Source organism: Delphinapterus leucas, chromosome 3 (assembly GCF_059928025.1).
Source record: "Delphinapterus leucas isolate spDelLeu-1000000601 "Yukka" chromosome 3, BTC_Dleu_Yukka2, whole genome shotgun sequence".
Taxonomy (NCBI): Eukaryota; Metazoa; Chordata; class Mammalia; order Artiodactyla; family Monodontidae; genus Delphinapterus; species Delphinapterus leucas.
In genome coordinates, this window is record NC_143131.1 from 17,938,801 (window position 1) to 17,963,572 (window position 24,772).

Genomic DNA, 24,772 nt, shown 5'->3' on the forward strand with positions numbered 1-24,772 from the left:
ACAGTAGTCTCCGTGATTCAGAGCAGTGCACAACTGGTGCACAGAAGTTGCATACATCATAGTGCAAGCAGCAAATCCCCATGCTCCATCAATTTCATATGGAGAAAAGAAGTGGGGAGGGCAAAGGAAAATGATACATACAAGTCCATGACAGAGTGTCCTGGTATATTGGAAATACCTCGTGTCATTTCAACACAAGACAAAGCTAATGAGATGTGTCACAAAAACAGGGTGTGGGTCTCAAGAGTCCACCCAAAATAGTGGAAAAAGAGGTTGTGACTAACTTCACCAGTTTCATTTTACAGTGTATCACCCCTAGAAATCAGTCATAAGTGATTTGGAAACTTTTTGTTCAGTTTTGCTTTTGAAAAGAAATCACAAAATATTGAAACAAATATCATTGTTTGGCTTAATTCAGGTATTCTTCATTAAACAGTACACAGACTTTATTGAGCAATTGAAAATATACACAAGGAACAATAGCTTTTTCTCTGTATTTTTTTTTTAATTTGACTTTCTTCCGATTAAATAACCCAGTTTCGATCATGAAAAGGGCACTTGTTTCTATAGTAGCTGTGCTCTGCTTGCTCAGTTCCTAGTACTGTTTCCAAGCTTCTTCCTTGCCATTGCTGAGGTTATATCTCCACTTGCTCAGGAAGCGAATTCTAGAAGGTTGCAAGAATTGACCCCCTAAGTTGTTCTTTCAGATTCTATTTCTCCATAGAGTTCAGCTAACTTTTTAAACTCGGGTCCCCAGTCTCCAAGGTACTGATAATCCTGGTCTGATTGTGTGGTTGCTGAATCCAGCGAGCTGATGGACCCAGCTTCTGATCTCTGACCCTCATAGGCGTAAGTCTGCAGAGAGTCATAAGGCGGGACGCTGGGGTCTAGGTCGGCTTCAGCCAGTCTTTGCTTAATAAACTCCTGAACATCTATACTTTCCAGGGTGGAAAACGTCTGGTGCCTGGGGGTGAGTTTCACTTCCGGTCTGATATCTCTCCGGTGCTTGAGCTCCTCGGCAGCAGACGGATTCCTCAAGGCTGTGATGTCAAAGGCCTCGGTGTCTTCCTCGCCGCCTCCCTCGTCATCATAGGTGACCACGTTCTCCCGCACGTCCTCCTCTGAAATGATCAGGGGCTCTTTTTTGCTGCGTCTCAGGGTGATGAAAAGTACTACAATTGCTAAGGAAAAATGGAAAGAGGATGAAGGGTTAGAAAAAGAAGAAGGACATTCTTGGAGATTGGACATCAGCAATTCCCAGCCACTATCATCAGCTACATTCCATTTAGGCTTACATTGTAACACAGCCCTGATCTCTGCACTCTGTGAATACCACCACAAGAGATTTTAACATCTTGAAGAATGTAGAAAATGACTATCTATCTCTACAAAACATTGGGAATCGCTGATCTTCTGGAGAACTCTGTGATATTCTCATTTGCCAGGCTATGGCTTCAGGATTCGTGACCGGTGATGAAGTCAAATCATTCAGTCAGGGAAACAGATGATGGAAAAGCAATATGAAATTTTGACTGGAAAAATAATTCTGTGTGGGAGTCAATCTATAGATACTTATCCTTCTAAGGAGTACACTAAAGGCAGGATATTTTAAGTTTTTGTAAAATAGAAAGAAGGAACCCCTATCGTTAACTCTTTCCTTTTGATGCTTTGTAGAAAATCAAAGCAGGAATATTTTACATGGTACATCTTGTTTGTTCATTATCCTTTAGAATAATATTATCAGGCATTAATTATTGCACTTATCTATCAAGCTGCAAAAGATGTTATTTTTTTATTAATTTATTTATTTTTGCTGTTTTGGGTCTTCGTTTCTATGCAAGGGCTCTCCCTAGTTGTGGCAAACGGGGCCACTCTTCATCGCGGTGCGCGGACCTCTCACTATCGCAGCCTCTCTTGTTGCGGAGCACAGGCTCCAGACGTGCAGGCTCAGTAGTTGTGGCTCACGGGCCTAGTTGCTCCGCGGCATGTGGGATCCTCCCAGACCAGGGCTCGAACCCGTGTCCCCTGCATTAGCAGGCAGACTCTCAACCACTGTTCCACCAGGGAAGCCCCCAAGATGTTATTTTATTTGTATATAATTTATGTTTCATAGGAATTTTTTTGTTTACACAATGCTCTTTACATAACTTTTTAACTTAATCCTCAAAGCAGAGCTGGGGATTTCCTCATTTTTAAAATGAGGAAACTGAGACTCAGGAGAGATTACATGAGTAAATACCATGTAACTGTAAGACCACACAAATGGCAGGTGGAAAACCTTGGGCTGTAGTTTATGACTTTTCACACCAAAGATGATGATGTTTCCATTACCATATTAAACTTCATTATTTTAAAAATATAGAACAAGGAACTGAGTGACCTGTTGGCTGTGTGTCTTAGGGCAACTTAGCCAAAAGCAGTGAATAGGTTCTTATTATCAATAATGTTGTAGCCGTTGAATAAATTAATAGAAATAGGTCTTGGGTATTTTGTGTTGGTGGTTTTTCAATAGTTTCAGATTACTCTATTTGATGGTATTAAACCATTACTAAATAGAAAGATATTTCTACTTTATGTCATTAGGCCCAATACCCTTTACTTCATCTCTACAGACTGTTAGCTTATTGGTTAGCTGATAATTTAGGCTTTATGATAACAATTATAAGGTTCACTAGTATTTAAAACATTCCTTATAATATAATAATCAGAGAGGTATATTCAAATGGAATGTAGGGTTGTTAGATTTAACAAATAATGCAGGACACTTAATTAAATGTAAATTTGATATGAATAACAGCAGAAAATATATATGTATTATATATGTATAATATGAGATGAAACACAACAAAAATACATGTATAATATATGTATTCATACATATTACATACTATATATAATATGTGTACATATACACATACATATATGTGTAATATACAATTAAGTATGTCTCATGCAATGTGCAAATATTTTATGAACACATTAAGTATATATATTAGATATTTGTCCCATTATTATGCATAGGACATATTTATGCTATACATATTATAGCATAAGTGTGTATATATATATCTCAAAATTATATTATAGCTTATACATATATATAGCTTAAGTATGTCCCATGTAATATATCTGTAGGTGTATGTGTATACATACACACACACAGAAACTCCTACAGATATATATTTTTTATACAAAACTCACATTTCTACACTGTATTTTGTCTATTTATTTATGTCTGTAAACTGTATTTTACCTGGAAATACTGATTATATGTAAGCTTTAACAAATGGTCAGAAAGCAAGCGAACACCGGGTTACCTATTCTCTGACAAAGAACATACCTGACACCCTCGAATCCACCCTTTTACCCTTCCCCTCTAAAAAATAACTTATTTTTCTTTTATTGTTTCCTTGCTTATCTTTATAGTTTAACCCCTTTTTATGTATACCCATAAACAATACAGATAAGCTTTGCCTGTATTTGAACTAGATATCATAGTGTATATGTGATTTTAAGACTTGAAAATGTAGAGAGAAAGAGGAATAGATATTCAAGCCAGAAGTGGAAAGGATAATTATGAGAGGGAAATCTACCATATGTGGAAAGAGGTGGTCACAGTGTACTGGGAAGAAGCTAATTTTGCATACAAGAGGCAAGTGGGAACCTGTGGGAATAAAGAAAAATGAGACAAAACATCTTTAGGGAGGGTCAGGGAATCATCTGGAAAAGTATGGAATAAGAGGATACTGCCTAAGTAATGGGGAAATGCAACGGGGAGATTATAGTAGACATGGGGAATTACTGAGTCACTGTGTTGGAAAGGGAGTGATTACAGAAAAAGCAGAAAATGAAATGCTGATGCTGCATGTGGCTCTGCTTCATAAATGCTCTGCTACAGAATACAGTAGTTTCCCATTCACGTTGCTTATACTTTCTTTTTGGGAAAAAGAAACAAACAAACAACAACAAAGAAACATTTCACTGAATGCCATCAATATGCATTTAATACCTCACTGTTTATTTTAGTGTAAATCCAGCCTACAGCTTTCTAATTCAGTGGCCCAAGCAGTATCCTCAAATAATGCACTCCATTCTACCAAGAGGTTTATATTTGTCATCCACTATATATTTCTGCTCATCTTTATGATTAACTGAGGAGGCCGTTCTAGATCAAAACATCTATTTCTACAGACTGCCTAATTTATTATAGTAAAATTTCTTACTTTTGTCAATAAATTATTTTCCTTATGTTGAAATGGTTGGTAGTTAATGCCAAGGGACTTTATGTGCATGTATAACAGGAAGAATGTGATCAATACTATTATCGAAGTATGGAAGTAATTTACATCCTACACCAATATCAGTATCATATTTGCCTAATGAAACATAGTGGATAATGCTGGGTTTATTATTATGATAGCTTTTATTTGCTTATTTCCCCAAATTTAAGAAAATATTCCTGATACATATGTGTTGATTCAAAATATAGATACTAGGTAAGTTTGAATTTAGAGTTTTACATCTTTCTCTTTTTCTAGACAAAGAGAGTTACTTGTCAGTGACAAATGATTCCTAGATTTGTTACATAACTATTTATTATAAAGATCAATTTATAAATAGCCGTACAATCTGGGACACTTTTTAAGGGTGGAAGGGGATTTCATTTATAATTACATCAGGACATCAGGACAAATACAGACATATGGTCCCTTTAGTCAAAGACAAATTCAAATCAATTCAGAGAAGAATGTGGAAGCATGAATGAGAAGGTACACTTTTAATGAATTTCTTTACAATCATGTTTGTTCAGTAGATGTTTCTGGAGCAAATGGCACACAGCAGATACTCTGTAAACAATTCTTATGTGGATGAACAAAAGAATAATCTCTGTGAGAGTGATAATGTGGCACTGGGTTAAGTGCATCTTCATAGTAATAGTCTCACTAGGAAATAGTAATAGTCTCACTAGGAAAATAATTTTTAAATATTTTTAAAAATCAAGTTACTGCTCCTAATAATACCAAACACCTAATTTTGCTTGAGAATATTTTTTAAAGTTTGAAAAACAAACTAAATGTTTCCCCCAAAATCCCAAGGCCAAATTTATTTGAAGAGAATAAATGAAGATAATAATCATACATATAAATTTGAGAGTTAAATCCCTATTTATGAACTGGCAGGCAAATAAGCATAATCAAATGAGTCTCCCACAGTATATCAAACCATACATGTATAACAGGGTAGTACTTCTTTCAGTGGTTCATCTGGGAAAATATAATATGATAGAGCCATGGTGTTATTAAAAAAAAAAAAGAGAGAAAGAGAGGGGTACAGAGCTTGTCCTTTGTTCAAAATTATACTATAAATGATTTCTGGTATTTTCAAGTTTGATTACATAGTCTGGAATAAAATGAATTAATTGTAGTATTTTTGAGATGTCTTTATTCTAATGAATATTTTATTCTTGGTTAGTATATGTCTTTTTCTTCTCTTTAAGTCTGGCCACGATTTTAAACCCAAGTGCTTCTTTTTATATAAGAAAATTATAATGAATTTATTGTGTCAGTAATTTATTCTATTCATAAAGGAATTCAAATTTGTGGAAACAGTTTTCTCTTTATTTTCTCCTATATTATATTTACTTACTTATATTATCATTCCAGTGCTTAGAGTACTAAGGGGCTTTGAGTTTTCATAAATAAAACTGACATAAAACTTGCATTTGAATACATTATGTACTGACTCCTAACATACTCCCCCAAACTACTTTTCATAGCAGATTTGTTTACCCCTAAATATCACTTGATTCTTTTTTCATACCATCATATGTGAGTACTAAACTTGGTAGAACGAGGTGGCCCAAGTCAGGGAGATGATTTTGATTAGCTTCTGTAGCCATAATTGGTAATGACACTTCTCATTGAAACAAGTTTTCAAACTCAGGGGAGCCCACAAGGTCATTTAAAATAGCTTTCATGGCAAGCAGGTTGGCAGTTATCTTCTCATCAATTCCACCTCCTCTCCTAGTTCCTCACTCTCCTCCCACCACACCCACCTTGATCCCCATTTATGATGAAATTTACATCCAAGAATAGGAGCAAACTATGTGGTGGATTCATCTAGGTCAGCAGATCATATGTGATGCATGGACTACAAAGGTAGACTTCCAGAGGTCTGACGCAGATCCTGATTCAATCATCTCTTGCACTGGTTCACTCTACCAACAGTTCTGGTCCCTCTGATAAGTAATAGGGTGGGTTGGGAAAGAAATGTCAGATCCCTGGCAGGGAAAGAGGACTCTGACAATCCCCTCCTCTGGCACCAAACTCTGACTGCATCATGATGGCTCACTCTAAATTATTTTCTATCCATTCCTTGAAATGGATCTGAAAAGGTAATCCTGACAAAACATAACTCAACTCACAAGGTTTACATTTACCATTTAAAGTTAGGCCCTTTGGTTTTCAAGCACCCCATCTTCTGGTAATCAATATATACATAGATGGAGTCTGACCAAACTGTAAAATATTGAATCATATTTAACCTATAATAAAACATAAATATGCACCACAGAAGTTTACAGATGACTCTAAGGTCATTCTAGTTGAAACTTTATTTTCATAGATTCAGAAATAGAAGCAAGATACTTCATGGGTCCTGAGATCACACAGTTAATTAGTGGCAAAACTGGGGCTGAGTTTCCACAATCACAGTCATGTTCTCAAACAGCTACTAAGTAAAACATTTTTCAGTATTAAAAGATTAACTTAACTTCATGATTTATTTAGCTGTTGAGGTTGAATGCTATTTCAGAATTACAAGTTCTAAAAGTATTGCTACCTCTGATGTTGTTGATATTTTCCTTGAAATCTATGAGCTCACACATTAACCAACAATATTTCAAAACTGCAAATGACTCCATCCAAGTCTGTGGGTCAGATATTTTCTGAATAATGATATAAACCCTTAAAATGCCATGAAAAATATAAATTACATTATAAATAGTGATTGTTTAAATCTAAGCTTAAGAAATTCTGCAACATTTGGATAAAACTGTAAAGACACATTTGAGTTTCAATAAAAATTGAAAGAGCAAACATATCAAATAGAAACTTTGTTTCATTAGCCCTGAGGTACAGCATAAAATATAGAAATGTTCTCTTATTTACCCCAAAGGGGAAACATTTTCATAAAGTCAATTAAAGGGATGTATTGTTTCATGAAATAATAAAATGTTATTTTATATAGTACACCTGAATGTACCTTATATTGACATCTTTCAATTTTAAAGATTTTCAATTTTAGTATGCAAAAATAATTTTATGACGATAAATGAAAACAAAAGCCAAAGGTAACATGCCTCCACCAGTTGAAATATCTTTCAGAATAAGGCCTCTGGAGGAACTTATAGTAATGTCAGAGTGTTTGTTTTTGTTTTTGTTTTAATGGAAGTAAAATTGACTTATGAAAAGTCACTGAGTTCTATTCTTTTCAGTTTCAGTTAGGAACCGTAGAGGGTTCAATGTTTATAGTTGTTTATTCTTCGGGGTTTTGTTCTTGTTTTGTTTTCCTTTTCGGTTTGTGATATTTTGGTTTTCAGTTTCAAAGACATAAAAGGTAATTTTTTAATTTCTAAAGAAAATAGCAGTTAAAATATATATAAATAATCAATATATAAATTAATAAAATCAAGAAAGCCTGATTTTCCCAAATACCATCTCTACCACACTTTTGCAAAAGACTGTACTGCAGTGAAATAGTTTTTGTTATGGTGAATCAAACCTCCACACTCCAAGTTGCTAAGTGCAATTGATACTTTTTGCTACTCAATTTATTTAACTTTTGGGCAGCTTTGAACACTGTTGAATGCTCTGTCCTCCTTGATGCACTTATTTTCTTTGTTTCAGGATATTATACCTTACTAATTTTGTTCCTTGTTCTGTGATTTTTTCCTTTGCTCTATGCTATCGCATCCTTCTTGATTTAGCGATCACACTGGAGTTTATCACAGCTCAGTCCTAGTCTATCCTCTCTCTCTTTATAGACTCTTGCTGTGGTAACACCAACAAAATGCATTTCTGGTGTCCCCCAACTCAGGGAAGATCAGGGCCCATATTCAGCAAGAGATGAAAACTCTTCTTTGATACTGTTCTAACTCAGCCTCATATCCAGCTTATCCAAGATCACTTTTTTTTTGTTTGTTTTAATTTTTGGCTACTTTACTTTTAGCCCTTGGAAACTTGTTCCAAGAAAAGACACCATGTCATAAACATTAAGTATTTGTTCACTGACCTGAAATAATTAACACTGCAGTTTTCACATGGAATCTCAGGTACTTCCAATAAGCATTCAGTAAAGATTTTGGTAAATATTTCCATCCTGTGATTTGCAGCCTATTACCCAAGATCACTTTTGATTTCACCTAAGACATCTTGGTACTATCAATCTTTCTTCAGCTCCATTTTAAGTATACTGGTCCAAATTATGCTATATCTGAGTGAGACAAATGTGTCATATTTCTAGTCAGTTTGCCTACCTGCTCTCTTTACCAGCATGAGATCTGTTCTCCACTTCATTCATAATCATCTTTGTTCAACATGCAAATTTCATGATGGGGCGCACCTACTTTCAACTTCTCCTCAAACTCCTAGAACAAAGCCCACCATTTTTGCCATTTTACCCCAACCTGCCTCGACCCTGCCTAAACATCCTTTCTACTCAATCTTATTCCACCTTGATCTCCACTCCTCTGTATGGGTAATTGGTCTTCTAACCCAGGAACAAAACAAAGGATATTCCTTGCAAAAATATCTGTGTCTCAAAGTACATAGTTTGTTTGTTTTCCTTATGTATACACAGTAGCAAGAAAAGAACAAAAGATAAGACTCCTAAGAGAAAACTAGAGGGAGAGGACACACTGGAAAATATATATATGTACCCATTTTAAACTATAAAGCAAAAGATTATTTACATCTGCCTTTCCTATAAAAAAATCTGGATTTCCTTTCTTGTTTTGTATAGCAATTCTAAAGAGATTATAGTAATATTAGTTTCAAATGCAGTTGTGATAAGATTCCAACTATTAAAAAGATAACATAAAATTAGAGAAAGTACTTTATTTTCTATTAAAATAAAATGTAATGCAAAAAATAAACTAAAAAAATGTATTAGTTTTAATTTAATAAAATTTGATATATCCGAGGCAAAAATTATTTTATATTTAATCCTTTAAAATTCAGCTAAGATTGATGATAAACTCATTTTAGACTGATAGAAATTTCTACAAGAAATTTATTCCATTTATTTGGTGGTTAGATTCATTTGCAGAGTAATGTCACTTATGTTCTTTGAAATAAATTGTAAATGCCCTTTCAATAGGAAATTTAGAATATTTAATATCAATTCTTTCTAAAATAGGTCCTTTCCAAAAAGATTTCTCTTATTGTATCCCTTCTTTTAATATTTCAACTCTTTCATCACATTTGAACCAAATCATTTCCAGATTAACTATGGTATTGAGAAAGTTAATTAAAGGAAACAGCCATGTCTTGTTATCACGTAAAGCACTACTAATTCCAAAGTTTTGTCAAAATGACTCTCTCTCTCTCTCTCTGTCTCTTTTGCTCTCTTTTCTAACGCGCCATTGTAGGGTACACTCAGAATCGTCATCACACATTAAGATTTAGAATGACTTACCTAGGAGAATGACAACACACAGTAGAATAGCGATTAAGGCTCCTGTACTCAAGCCAGCCGAGGACAGGAGGGCTTCTGCACGGCAGGTCCGCACGCGCCCGTCTCTCTCGCACGCACAAACCCTGATGGTGAGGGTACTGCTGCTGCTGAGAGAGGGGATTCCACCGTCAGAGATCATAATGGGGAGGTAATACACATCCTGAATAGTTCGACTAAATCTCCTCCGCCTTGTCAGAATGCTGGCTGTGTTATCTATGACAGACATAAGCAGAACAACATGGACTTAGTAAAGCCGCCATTAAAGATTCACAGTTCCTTTAATGGATAAAATGGGCATGTGCGATTTCTTTTCCGTTTATGAAATGGATAAAGGAACGTGAAGGGGAGATTATTAACCAGGGACTAAAACTCATTCTCAAATGGAAAAACATATATGAAAAGTTAATAGGGCCTGGACTGAAGGGGAGGGGAAATAGTGGATGACAGAGGAGGAAGGAAGCAGTAAGCATTTGGGGCATGGGCATAATAGCCAAAGGACTGAAAAGGATACATGGATACCAGACTTCGGGGTGAGCCAGTGGTTCCTACCACAAACCTGGTGACTCTGAATATCAGTGATAGAAATAGACAGCTATATTTTTAGCGAACTTCGGGTGAGGTTAATGTACAAAAATGTTCAAGAATCATTGGTACAGATAATGTATTTATGGAGACACCAGATCAATTGATAAACTGTTTTAAACTTGTGATTTGAAGCACTCTTGTTATAGTGGGCACACCATGGGTAAGTTAATAATGAATAAAATAGTTTCATTTTTTATGTGCTTTTAAAATACTATGTACTATAGTAAATGATTGCATGAGGTATTTTGATAGTCCACACAACCCTATACGGGAGAGGATGTTAAATTCCTTACATTTTAGGGAAAATCATTTTTATTAGGAATAATAATTTTAAAATAAATAACCTCAGTCCCAGAGGATAAATTGCCTCAAATCACAGAGCTAGTGAATAATCAAGCTACAACCCCAATACATTCTAGAACCCTGCTCAAAACCAGGATGTCATACTGCCTCTACTCCACCAGTTCACTTCCAATTGGTATTGATGCCTCAGGTGCACATAGGAAATGTTTATCTTAGCATTGTTAGTCCCCCTTCCGTGTCTGTTAGCTAAAGGACCCTTTTGGTGCACACTTGGATGTGCTGCTTAGAACCCCTGCATGAAGTGACATTTGCCTGAACTGTAGATTGCCACCTGGCCCAAGGTTACACTTTTCTGGAGCAACACATAGCCAATGACTTATTGCTGCAAGGTTATAAATGTCAAGCCATTTCTGCTGAATGCAGAAAATACTGAAGGGCAAGTTTAGTTCCAGAGCTTTCCCATGGGGTCAACCATGGACACATTCAAATTGCATGGCAGCTTAATTGCTCACTCTGCCTTTCTTTCTTCCACTTCCACTGTGGTCCACAGATGTCGATCATGAGAGCACACTCCAATAAATATCCTGCCCCCTAAACTCCAATCCAGAGCCTGCTTTCCTGATCATCCAACCTGTGACTACACATCTGAGTTAATTACTTTTCACTAAAAAGTCAGTAAATCATTAGACAATTACTTTTAGGGATTCTTTTTTCCCTATCAATTTCTCTTATTCTGAAAATTGGAACTTTTAAAATTATGAGTATGTTTATGATAGTCATGATACAATACCTTACAGCTATATTCTCTTGGTTGTACATTGCCAAACTAATGCAATAGAAAGATAATGAATATTTCAAATATTCAATATAACGCAGGTAATAAAACATGAATAATACACATTATATATGTAAATTAAAATTATATACACACATATATGCACATATATATGTATAAGTTGTTGAAGATTTGTTATAGAACATAAATAAATAATCTAATAAGTTATTTAAAATATTTTCTCAATTGGAAGAAGAGAAGTTTAAAGAAAAGTGTGTCAATTGCTTACTCTGAAGCAGGTTTCAGAATGATGGGAAAAAAAAGAGGAGAAACTGCATCATGTGTGTTTTTAAGAGTATAGCTATCACAGGTACTCTCCTGGAAACCTGACCTTTGAGTAAGCACACCTATCAGGTGTAGGATGTTGCTTCATGATTAATATAAACTTGCATATATGCACAATTCCTTAGCCTAAGGAAAAGGTTTGAACTTGGGCTCATAGGCACAAACACGTTTGAGAATCTTACTGCTGGTCCTCTGAAGAAGAGATGTAAGACACTGGTCCCTGGTCTCAGTAAATATCATAATGTGTGGAATGACATGATAACATGCAGGGGTAGATGGGGACTCTCTTTCATGGCTCTAGCCTCGTGTCCACTTTACATTCTTAATCTGGAAGCATGTTCCTTTTCAAGATAATTATTGGAAATGCAATCAGAAACATGATGAGAAACAAGAAGAAAGCCTGAATATGTTTCTAGTGCATTTTAAGTTCTCAAATAGAAAGCTCTCACACATGGAGACATGACAATATTCTTTCACTTTTCCAGCTGAAGGTTTGACTTTTGAAAAGAAAAGAGGATTCAGGAAACAAAGAGCTTCCTACCCAGAAAGGCTTAGCACAGCAGAATAATGAACTCTTGACAAGGGGTATTGTATATCTCCCTGGAACTGCAAAAAATGTACTTGGCAGTAGGCTCACTGAACTTGAACAAGAAAACTTTGAAATAAAATGAAAGAGATAAGAAGATATATATATATATATATGTGTGTGTGTGTGTGTGTACATACACATACACACACACACATAATTATACATATACATATGAGAACAAACTTTGTCTTGCTGAAACTGAAATATTAGGTGACAAGAAGAAAACAAATCTCTAAACTTGAAATATAATGTTTAAAAAATAAAACAAGTATTACAGAAAGTCTTGCATAACTACTTTAAACTGGATAAAAAATTAATATAAATTAAATAAAAGGAAACCATAGCAGGATGTAAAATCTGTGGATGAGAAGAGCTAATTATCAATGTCAAATAAAGGACAATCTCTAATAATGTGTACCCAAGTTTTGTTCTTAATTCTAACTGTCAAGAGTTTGGATGAAGACAGAATATTATAGAACACTTGGAAGCCAAGCTAATATAGCTAATGTATTGGATTAAGATTTAAGGAGATTTTGAACAGCTAGCACAAAGACCTTAAGCTAACAAGACAGGAACTAAAGATATGTGTTAGACAGTACACTTTGAAAAGTATCATATGGGAGAGATTTTGTGTAACATCTATTATTTTCTAATACATATACTATCTGAATGTAGCAATGAGGCAATAGATCTAAAACAGTCTCAGAAGGATTCAATAATGATATGGAATTTTTATGCAGATCTTTATTGGGAAGACGTCATTGGAATACAGTGCATAAATTTGGGTCTACTATCTTAAAAGTGATACTTTAACCCAGTTTAGAAGACCTTGACTGCAATAAAAGTGTTAGAAAAGTATGTCATATGAAGAATCTTTGAAACAAACAGTGTGAAAATTCTACATGTCTTATATGAATTTAGGGGCCTGAAATGACTTAGAAATTTAAAGAAAAATTTGGGAAACTCTGTTAGTAATTAATGTCTTTCTGAATATAATCAATATTTTCCTGACATTCCCAGCAACTATAACTTTGATGCAATGTGGAAATAGCCTTGAACATGGTTTGGTCTTTCAAAATAGATGACAATGTATTATTTATTTTGTTGCATATCTCATTTTGTTCAGAAAATGATATGGACATATATAGGAGGAAGCAGGGAGACTGCCATGCAGATATACAGATGAATCATGGAGATATTTACAAATATCATTGTGATGACTGTGAAAGAATTGAAATTTTGAGTCCTTTGAAAAACAATAATAATAACAAAATTTTATTTTTGCAATTATAGGAAGTCCAGGGACTTCATAATTGATAATTTTGGGGGGATCTTTCACACAAAAAATATTACAGTAAAATACAAGTTTGGGTAGATAGATACACTTCCAACTTCTACATTTCTATAGGGACAGAAGGCTACAGAATACAACAGTATAATACAAGTAACACTGTGTTTCTAAAATTCAGATATAATTTTCTTGAACTAGTAGTATGTGCTCTATTATTTCTTTGTTCAATAGTTTGAACGATCTTGAAAGGTTCTAATCTCTGTGCTACTTTCATAAACTGTAGTAGAGTTTAAGTTAAAATAAGGCATACTTTTAAAATACTCCCTTGGGCAAAAACACATCCTACATTAAAGTCCAAAATTACCTTATATCTTGGAAAGTATTAAAACCTAAAAAAAAGTGGCAGCGTAGGAATAAAGACATAGACATAGAGAATGGACTTGAGGACATGGGGTGAGGAGGGAGAAGCTGGGGAGAAGTGAGAGAAGCATGGACATATATACGCTACCAAATGTAAAATAGATAGCTAGTGGGAAGCAGCCGCATAGCACAGGGAGATCAGCTTGGTGCTTTGTGACAATCTAGAGGGATGGGATGGGGAGTGTGGGAGGGAAGCTCAAGAGGGAGGAGATATGGGGATATATGTATATATAGAGCTGATTCACTTTGTTGTACAACAGAAACTAACACAGCATTGTGAAGCAATTATACTCCTATAAAGGTGTATAAAAAATTTTCATTTACAATAGCATAAAAGAGAATAAAATGTTTAATATATTTAACAAACGAAGCACAAGCCTTGTATACCCAAAACTACACAACTTCATGGAAAGAAACTAAATATCTAAATAAATGAGAAGATATCCCATGTTTATGGGTTGGAAGACTTAATATTGTTAAGATGACAATGTTACCAAAAGTAGATTCAGTGTAGTCCCTATCAAAATTCCAATGGTGTTTTTTGCAGAAATGGAAAAAACTCATCCTAAATTCAAATGGAAATTCAATGAATCTCAAATAGTCAAAACAATCCTGAAAAAGAAGAACAAAATCAGAGGACTCATGCTTCCGATTTCAAAGCTGACTACAAAGCTATAGTAATCAAGACCTTGTAGTACTGCCATAAAGATAGACATAGAGACCAGTGGAATAGAATTGAGAAATAAACCGTTATGTTTATGGTTAATTGATTTTAAAAAAAAATCATGTGTTCTTCAAAACTCTTAAACTATCAGATGCCCATACCCTCCCTGCCATTTCAACGAATTCCTTATTTGATCATGCAAACATAAAGATAAACTTTGTCTCAAGTATAGCCTAGCAGACTATTAAAGTAATATTTCCAAATCTATCACAATAGCAGAAACATTTGAGATCTTCAGATGTAACTCTGTAATTGGATTAAACTTTTTTTAAAAGCTGAAGAAAAAGCTGGGAGATAGAAACTTAACTTCCACCGAAGAGATAAATATGCATGGCTTCATAGCATTTCATTTTTATCTGGTCTTCCAGCAGCAATAAGATCCATTCATAATTTAACTATCATCAGAGCCCATGCAGGAAACAACGCTCTTTTGCTTTCCTGCAAAGTACCTTTCACATAACAGGTACTTGATAAATAATGATTTGAACTACACTCAGCAGGAGCCTGTCTACTCTTACAGTTTCCTCATTATATTGACATGTATTAAGAAATTAAAACCAAAATGAACTAATCTATCTTGATCTCCTCATGCTCTCTGCTGAAGGTTGATTCTTTTTCTCCTGTTTCCTCACTTCCCATTCTTTTAATCCTAGAATTACCCTAATTTCAATTTTCAACTGGATTCGGCAAGTTCATTTAAGTTTGTAAACATTCTCCTGGCCTCACTTGTGTTTCTGCCAAACCACAAATGCATGATCCAATATGTTATTATGTTCCTATTTGCACCCTGGAATGTCACCCCTTTGACCACCTGCCACACTCCTTCTTGATGCTTTTTAAATCCCAGATAAATACAACCATACATTGTCTAAAGACTCTGCTTTCAGATTCATAAACAACGCTGGTAAATAGTTGTAACCATCTTAAGTGACCCCAATAAGTATATAGGGTAACTCTAAGCTCTCAAAGGAGGTTGGTAATTAATGTATTAATATCCATATTTCATCAGATGCCATAGACTAGCTAGCTATTCTAAGCTTATTTTGCCATTTTCTCTTAAGCACTATTCCTCCACTCACAGCAGGAAAACAGCTTTTTCTGAAAAGAAGCTACCATCTATTATCAACATATGAAAACCACATTTGAAAACTGCTCAACCTTCTTTGCTATTAATTATGTCTATCTATGTATACAAGACTCTGTGACATAAAAAAAGAACATGAATACGTATGAAACAAAAATATGAATCTTGAAGAATATCAGCAAATCTGCTCATGAAAAACACATATAAATTTGCATAAGAGCATTAGTTTAGATAAATAGGGTAATAAAGAAGAAAAACAGCTTTTTAAGTAAACCCAACCCCAAATCTAAAATAATTCATAAGCATATCACAATAATATAATAATTGCAGAAACTGTAGAAGTACAGAGAACAGCAGTTTACCAAAAAAATAAAAAATAAAGTACATGAATTTCAACAGAAACCCTCTACCCAATATTTATCACATACCTTTAATAAATACTAAATTTTTAGTAGGAAATGGATGAGTCAAGTACAATAAATTATGGAGTCATGATATTTATAAACACTGAAGGAAACTCTAAAGATTAATCCTTAGAGAGACTGAAAAAGCAAATACATATTCCTGCTCTTAAAATTATTTAAAAATCTGTTTTTAAATAAATTTTTACCCCCTTAAGGCACAGGGTAGAGCTGATGACTCCTGCAGCATTTATGTGATTCCGAGCAAGGAAGGAATTAAGGCAAAAGAGTGTAACCTACATTTTCACAATAGGAAAGCAAAACAAAGTGGCACAGAATGGCCCAATTGGTCATATTTTTATTGCTTAGAATATGTGTCAGCTATTTGGTTTTTTTTCTGTTTTCCTTTTATTTTTCCTGCTGTCACTGTGAGTAGGAATATAAGAAGGTGATACTGTGTGGGCTGACAAACCCATTAGAAAAAAAATACATGAAAGTAAAAAAAAAAAAGTCAACAGAGGTTAAAATCACTAGATAAGGTGTGGGCTAACAAACCCATTAGAAAAAAAATAACATGAAAGTAAAAAAAAAAGTCAACAGAGGTTAAAATCACTAAGGAGAGAATAAATGCATATTTTTCTATCTAAAGCAAAAGACTCACTAAAACACACCACTACATTTGCAAATCACCCTTTCCCATATTGGTGTCATGATGGCTTACAGACTGTTTGCCTTCTCACTAGTCAAGCTTTGAATCTCTGCCTTCCCATAAAGGATAGTGTGAGTCTATCAAGTATGACTGGGTAAATGCTAGTAAGTGAAGACTGAGACTTGACCAGGAGGAGAAAGGAGATTAGTAGCCGAAGAAAAACAACGTGTCTCGTGTCTCAGCCTCATCACTGACAGTAGTGACTTGGGGCACAGGTGCTCCCACACCCCATAAAGACTGTTTGAGGCATCATTTGCAACTATATTCTCAGGACAGACTGTGTACATGCTATTTTATTTAGGAATGGGAGAAAAAATGCTAAATGGTCTCTTGAAGCCCTGTGGAAAAAAACAGAATTTTAAATGGTTGCAATCTATAGAGACATTAAGCACATTACAATACCAGCTGTGAGTTCTCATTTGAAGGACAAAAATAAATGATGGGAATATCAACTACTAGGGATCTGACAATGCCAAAGAAGTACAAAATAAATGTAAAATTTCTCATGATTTCCAATATGTATCAAACTAAAAAACTGCATTTCACTATCAGTGGACTATGAAATCTGAACGAAAATGCCCCAAAAGACATCTTCTTAACAGCTCATAGTAAAATTTGAAAATATCCCTTATCTTAAAATCAATGCAACATAAACTTAGATATTCCTTCACCAAACCCAAACAGCCACAAGGAAAATCAGTATTTTCTGACAATGGTTATTAAGTATTTTGTTAAAAATGATAAAGCTTATAAATAATAAGACCTTCACTTTTAAAAGTAATATTACAAGGAAATAATAAAAAGTAATAAAACCAAGGGGAAAAAAATCTTCAAATTCTGCAACAAGGTGAAAGTGACAGTCTACAGAATCTTCCATTTAATATGATTTAAAATGGTCATTTTTGGCACAGTTCACTCACTATTTTAAAAAGAGTGTGCTATTTGAGCCCATTCATTTGTTTCTTTTTTAAAATTAATTTTTATTGGAGTATAGTTGCTTTGCAATGTTGTGTTAGTGAACCCATTCATTCTTAAAGACTGGAAATGTCTACAGAAGTGGAAAACATGTATCTAAAGAAGATAATCTAGAGACAAATATGAGCAGTAGATGTTCTTGATAGCAAATTATCAGTTAAATTACGATAAGGATTTTCAATCTGAAAGGCACATGAAATGTGATTTAGAACCCTGAAAACAAAGAGATACAAACATGTACATAGTTAAAAATAATCTCTTCTCCTACTAAAATCTGTAAGATTTACAAATGCACTTGACAGTCGGAATTAAGCCTAGGAATTAGTCTGGCAAATCTTGCATCAAATAAAACCTAGTCCCTCAAGAGGCAGCATAAAGATCATGAAGCAGAAAAGACTTGTAGATTAATGATTTTATATTGGTGGATTAGGATACACTTTTCTATTACAAAATGAATGAACAAAGGTACTGTATGCACAGACCCTCCTGGGGGTAAGCCTAGACTCACAGACTTTATGACATTATGGCTTTAGTACATTTATTATAGATATTTGGTTAAAAAGTTGAAATTATACAATGGATTTCTTTGATACCAAGATGAAATGTTTACCTATCACAATTTAAAGAGAAGATGACTATAGAAAAATCTACATTTTAATCAGAAAACATATCATGCTTTCATTGTTGTTTTAAGGTAATATAATTTTTAAATGCTGTAACTTAAAAATTATCATCTGAATTCCAGTCTTTAATTTTAAATAAAATTGTATTATTACCAGTATATTAGTTAATGATAAAAATAAGGTCATTATCAAAAAGCATATTTACAATATACGTTTTGCTGTATATGTTGTTAAAAAAATAGAAATCTGTCACTTGGCTATTTTCCAAATCATAATGTTTCTTATTTAATAGGTAAGGGGTCATAACTTTCCAGATAAATATTGAAGACGGTTGCTTAGCAAAAATTTTTCTATCTGCAACAGTTTGGTACTATAGCAAATAAAGAATTAATGGCAGAATATCTTATTTGTTTCGGGGGAGCACAAAATACAGCACAGTGCTTAATATTTAGTGTTTTTAATAGTGAATTAAAATGCTCATGTCTCTGCTCTGTCACATCTCCCTAGCTAGATTCTTAAGATTAATGTTGCATTCTGTCACCTCTATACTGTCTTCATTCCCCACTTCATTGAAAAGTATTCTCTGATCCACTCTACATGAAGGAATCGACTCTATCCTGTAAAGTCAAATCATGCTCCACTTCTTTTAATTATAGGACTTTCAGTGATCTCTCTAAAGTAACTCACATTTCACTGCCTTCAATTGCAAGTTACATTTCATTTCATCTTTATTTTCCCAAATAGATGGAGAGTCACTTGAAAGCAGGAGCTATGTGTTTTATTTCCTTGCATCTGGACAGCTTAGATCACTGCCTCATACACAGCAGACAATGCCTTGAAGACTGAATGGAAGGAAAAAAAACAATGTTAAGAGCTGACTATAGAATTTCTTTTAGAGGAAAGCATTCTAAGAAAGGAGAATAAGAATGGTGGTAAATAGCAATACAGTGTGAGGCTGGAGAACACACTGGACAGCCCCAAGTAAAATGTCAGGGGAGGGGATAGGTCTGAGTCGTGTGTGTGTGTGTGTGTGTGTCTGTGTGTGTGTGTATTTCAGGTGTTTTTTTTTTCATTTTTAATTCAATACAATACATGAATATATTCTTACTGAAAATATTCAAAGTGCATTTCATAGATGTTTCTTAAGAAATATTATATATCCTATCATATTATCATTATTGCTTTTCTATGAGAATATATGCTACTCAAATCATTATTTCTGTTTGATATTTAATCATATATTGTTTGTTCTATACTGTCTTTACTTTTTCATAAATTTATTTTTATTTTATTTTATTTTCATTTGTTTGCTATAGCTCCAAATATTTTGTCAATAGAACTTTACTGTAATTGACACATGTTTTTTATATTTTCTGAGGCATTCAGTATTTTACAATACCCTTCCTTAATTGTCATATGAGTGTCATCTTAAATAGGCAGAGATGTATTTTATTGTAGTTGTTTCTTTGAAATGTCACTAAAACAAGGTCCATGGACTATTAGCTTGAATCTTGCAAATGAGTACTTCAGCACTGATTATTCTCTTTACAATTTAAATTCATTGTCTGGAAATTTGTAAAATGATTTCTTATCTCTCAAGTTAGGGACACTATACATATTTTTGGATCTAAAACCCATATATTCCTTCACTCAAGGTAATTCCTTCAGATATTTCATTATTATTTTTCCATCTATTTATTTATTTAATTCTTAGTTATCTTCATTGTGCCCTTTATAATTTGCAGCACTTTGTGCATGATTTCAACTTCTTTGTATTTTGATCTCTCTTCATAAAAAAAAAAAAATGAAATGGTAGTAATTGCTTCCATATCTCCATTTGACAAAAGAGGAAGCTGAAACACACTGAGAGCAGGAACTTGGCTATGGCCTCACACATAATTAGCAGAGGAACCTGGTTTCAGATTCAGGCAACTGGTTTCCTGAGTCAGACTCTGAAACATTCTTCTATGTTGCTTCCTTCTCCTTCTTTTTTCCTTTTTTTTCATTTAACAAATTTTTATCTAAACTTTCCTCTGTGTCTGGCACTCTGGTAGCAGTTAGGAATATAGCAGCAAATAAGTCAGACAAAAGTCCCTCTCCTCACAGAGCTTACAGTCTAAATGGGAGAGAGGTCACAGTGTGATAAGTGCTAGGATTAGGGAGGTGCAGGGTGTCAAATAACCCCATTTGTCATTTAAAGATGTGGATCTGCTTTGGTGATCACTGTGGGGTATTGAGTGTTGGGTGTCTGAAGTGCTGGCTCACTTGCGTTTATGGACATTGAATTTTTCCAGTTATGATTTCGAGTATGGATGGAGAAAGTGCTCCCAAGACTTTGGCAAAAAGGGGGGCTTGGTAGATGACAGGGACCAGGAGAGGCAGCTAAATGCCACAAGACTCAGAGGGGCAGGGAGGTGCCCAAGGACAACGACTCCACCTCCCAGCTCACCTTGTGAGGCTGTGATGGAGAAAGCGATGTTCTCTTGGGCAGTGTTGCCTCCTCTTTGATCTTTCTGGTTACTAATTCAGGTTTTAGCAGTGTCCATTTGAATTTTATCACCTTACCCGAATATTTAAATTGGTAATATTTTCATACATCAACTCGAAAAGTCTTCCTTAGATATTTAAGTATGGTTTTCTCATTCTAATGTTAAGTACACCCCACTATATGTTAACCGCCTCTGTCCTTCAACCTGCATGACCCTGCAATGTCCTCTGATCATCCACTTAGGGAGGTTCTTTGAGCTCTGAATGGATTCCTCCTATACAGTAAGATTTAATTGGTAGATTTGGGCCAGTACCTAAATATCTTCTTGTGATTCTCAATGCCTCTGTGCTTTGGAGGTGATTTTCAGGATTCATCCATAGGTTAAGTTTATTTAGCTGTACATGTTATCTCAGTAAAGATTTTTTTAAAAAAGAATGAGTTTGACATCAGTTTTTAGGCTACAGTTTTCTTCATTCTGCTATCCCTTTCAGATAACTGCCACGCTGGGCTGCTCTTTCCCTGAACTCTGTGTATTCTACTTTTGGTAATAGTTTGTGCTTTGAGCACATGGTACTTTGAGGAGAAAGATTATAGCAGGCATGGAAGAGTAACAAAAAAACAAAAGGCAGAGAAATAGAGAAAAGAATGGTTGAATTGGTGAGTGGCATAAAAAGTGACAATGTTGTATACCCCACTCGCATAATATAATCCTCAGAAATTTTGGAGAGGATCTTGGTTTTGTTCAGTACATAGGATGAGATTCTGAACTAATTTTAATTAAAATTTTAAGAACAAATATCTGTAGCATATACATGAACAACCAGGCAGCCAACATCTTAATGATAGACTGTTAATGAACTATGAGCTTTCTTCCAAGCCCAGTTTATATCCCAACTATTTAATGAAACTTGCCAAATGGTTCTTGAAGTATAAAACGTAATATGGATAAAACAGTAGTTTTTGACTAACCAGTAGTCTCCCTGATAACTGAGAGAAAAGCCTGAAATCTTCAAGGAAATTTCTGTTTACTAACATTAGAGAACCGCTAAAGTGATGTAAGTAGAGGGGTAAAATTCTAGAGAGCGCAAAAATGTGGGAAGTTGAACTGTGGATTACAATGTATTTGTTTATATTAGGAGCTAACAACAGGCTGGAATTCCAAGCTGGGGACAGAGAAAATAGAACTTTTTTTTTTTTTAACCGAGCCTTTTTATTTTTTTATTTTTTTTTGGCTTCGATCTTTAAATGATTAGCTTTTTGTGCCATGTCCTAGCCCTTCAATCATTTTATTTTAGCATTTTTATTAGTGTATAATTGCTTTACAATTGTGTGTTAGTTTCTGCTTTATAACAAAGTGAATCAGTTATACATATACATATATCCCCATATCTCTTCCCTCTTGCGTCTCCCTCTCTCCCACCCTCCTGGGCCCACAGTCATACTGGAAATTAAGGGGCCTTAAACACATGGCTGATTCTCCCTAAAGATATTCGTTAAATTGAAAGTTAAAATTGAAAGTTTAGCAGAGATCTAAAACTCTAAGTGGAAAAGAAGAGCTTTTTGTTTTCCATCTCTTCCTGTTGAACAGACAGTGATTAAGGTAGGGGACCAGGGTGAATGGCCCTAGTGCACAAACAGGCTCTCAGTTGAAAGCCCTAGAGGGCCATGCCTTAGGGACAGGGATAGTTCAGAGACAGGCTGAATCTAAAGAAAACTGCAAATTAGCATTGACTTAGCCTTGACTTAGTTCAATCCTACCCTGATTGGATTAAAGTACAAGCACACCTCCTTTTATCTTGCTTTGCTTTACTGTGCTTCCTGGATATTGTGGGGTTTTTTACAAATTAAAGTTTGAGACAACCCTGTATCGAGCAAGACTACTGCCACCATTTTCCCAACAGCATTTGCTCACTTTGTGTCTCTATGTCATATTTTGGTAATTTTCACAATACATCAAACGTTTTCATTATTATTAGTATAACTTGTTATGGTAACCTGTGATCAGTGATCTTTGATGTTACTATTGCAAAAACATTATGACTCACTGAAAGCCCAGAAGATGGTTAGCATTTTTTAGCAATAGAGTATTTTTTAATTAAAGTATGTACATTTTTTAGACATAATGCTATTTCACACTTAATAGACTACAGTATAGTGTAAACAAAACTTTTGTATGAACTGGAGAGCATAAAAAAATTCATGTGACTCACTTTATTATGATAATTGCTTTATTGTGGCGGTTTGGAACTGAACCCAAGATGTCTCTGAGGTTCACCTGTAATGATGCCCCTCTCTAATTGTTCATCTAAGAAAATAGCAAACACTCTCTGAAGAAATATATTACGATTTGAGGCTCTTCTATGTTTAGACACTATGTGTGACACCCAACTAAAAATTGCTAGAGATAGTAAGAAACAAAGCCATTATATCCCAGTCCTGTCTCCCCAGTCCCCTTGATGAAAAACAAAAAGAAAATTTATCACTTTATTAAGAAAGTAGAGTTAGCTGACAAGTGATTGTAAAATCATTAAGATTAATATGTTCAAGAAAATAGAGGGAGAAAGAAAAGATAGAAAACATAAAAGAAATTATAGAGAATTTCACAAGATCTATATCTCTATAAAAGGAAAAAAAAAAAAAAAGATAAAACAGCTATCAACCAAATCAGTGAGCAGACCACATTTTCTTTGAGTGCATGTATTTGATTTGATAGGACACTTGCTTCCTTGAGCAGAATGTTAGTTACATGCTAGTGTTTTCTACCAGTATATTCCTAACATATGTCACAGTGAATAATAAACAAAAATAAGCCCCGAATAAAGAAACTTTTATATACGTAGGATGGAACACTTAAGAAGACATTTGTTCTGTAATGTTCAGATAAATTAGCAGATTCCAAATTAATGAGGGATAAAACATAGGGCAGGAGAGATCTAACAAAGATGGTAAAGAACTGGAACAACATGAAACATTACCTTAAATTTAAGTATTTATCAAGCAGATCTGGGCTGTGAATAGGAGAATCCCACCAGGGTATAGATGGAGGAAAATCTTCTTAGTTGATATGAGGACATTAGCTATGATTCCAGGCATAAACACTATTAAGGTATATGTCTCTGGGATTCAGCTTTTATTGTGGTCAAGGGTAGGGGCCTAGAGTTTCTCGAGCTCACTCTTTACAGATGAATTTAAAACATAAGAACAGGAATTTAAAGTTGGGGAAAAGAAAAAAAAAAAAAAAGCCCAAATGATCAGTTACTGAAATCACCCCAAAATCTCTAGAACAAAAGGGAATGGGGGAGCTGTCGTTCTATCTACTAGTGGCTGACAATGTGTTTATTCAAGACAGCCATCTTTGAAATGGCTGCTTCTTTGAAATGGATCCCTGTCAATCAATCAAATTTTAGTCACGCAGTTACATTACAAAAAAAAAAAGAAAAGAAAAGAAAAGCCAGCTGTCAGGGTTTACACTACCTTTATATCTTTATAATATCATCTCCATAATAATTAGAGGAAACAATTAACAGATTATTCCTTGAGCTAACATTCTGTTCTAGAAAGCAAGAATCCTATCTATCAAAGCAAATACATCCATTCAAAGAAAAGGTACTCCAAACACCCATTGCTTTAGTTGATAGCCATTTCTTCCTTTTATAGAGATGTAAATCTTTACCATCTTTATAATATCTTGATATGTTAGGATATGCCCTCTTTTCTTCTCTTTC

At 34.5% G+C, this 24,772-nt stretch overlaps 1 protein-coding gene across 1 annotated transcript in view; it reads right to left on the minus strand.

The window, feature by feature from the left end:
- Positions 1–345: 345 nt before the first annotated feature.
- The window catches only part of CDH18 (cadherin 18), a 137,956-nt gene continuing 113,529 nt past the window's right edge, over positions 346–24,772 (minus strand). Inside the window, exons 7-8 of the mRNA XM_022581425.3 lie at positions 9,697–9,948; positions 346–1,181 (exon numbers count right to left, since the gene is read on the minus strand). Coding sequence (XP_022437133.3) covers positions 691–1,181; positions 9,697–9,948 — 743 coding nt within the window. The 3' untranslated portion in view covers positions 346–690. The remainder of the gene's footprint in view (positions 1,182–9,696; positions 9,949–24,772) is intronic.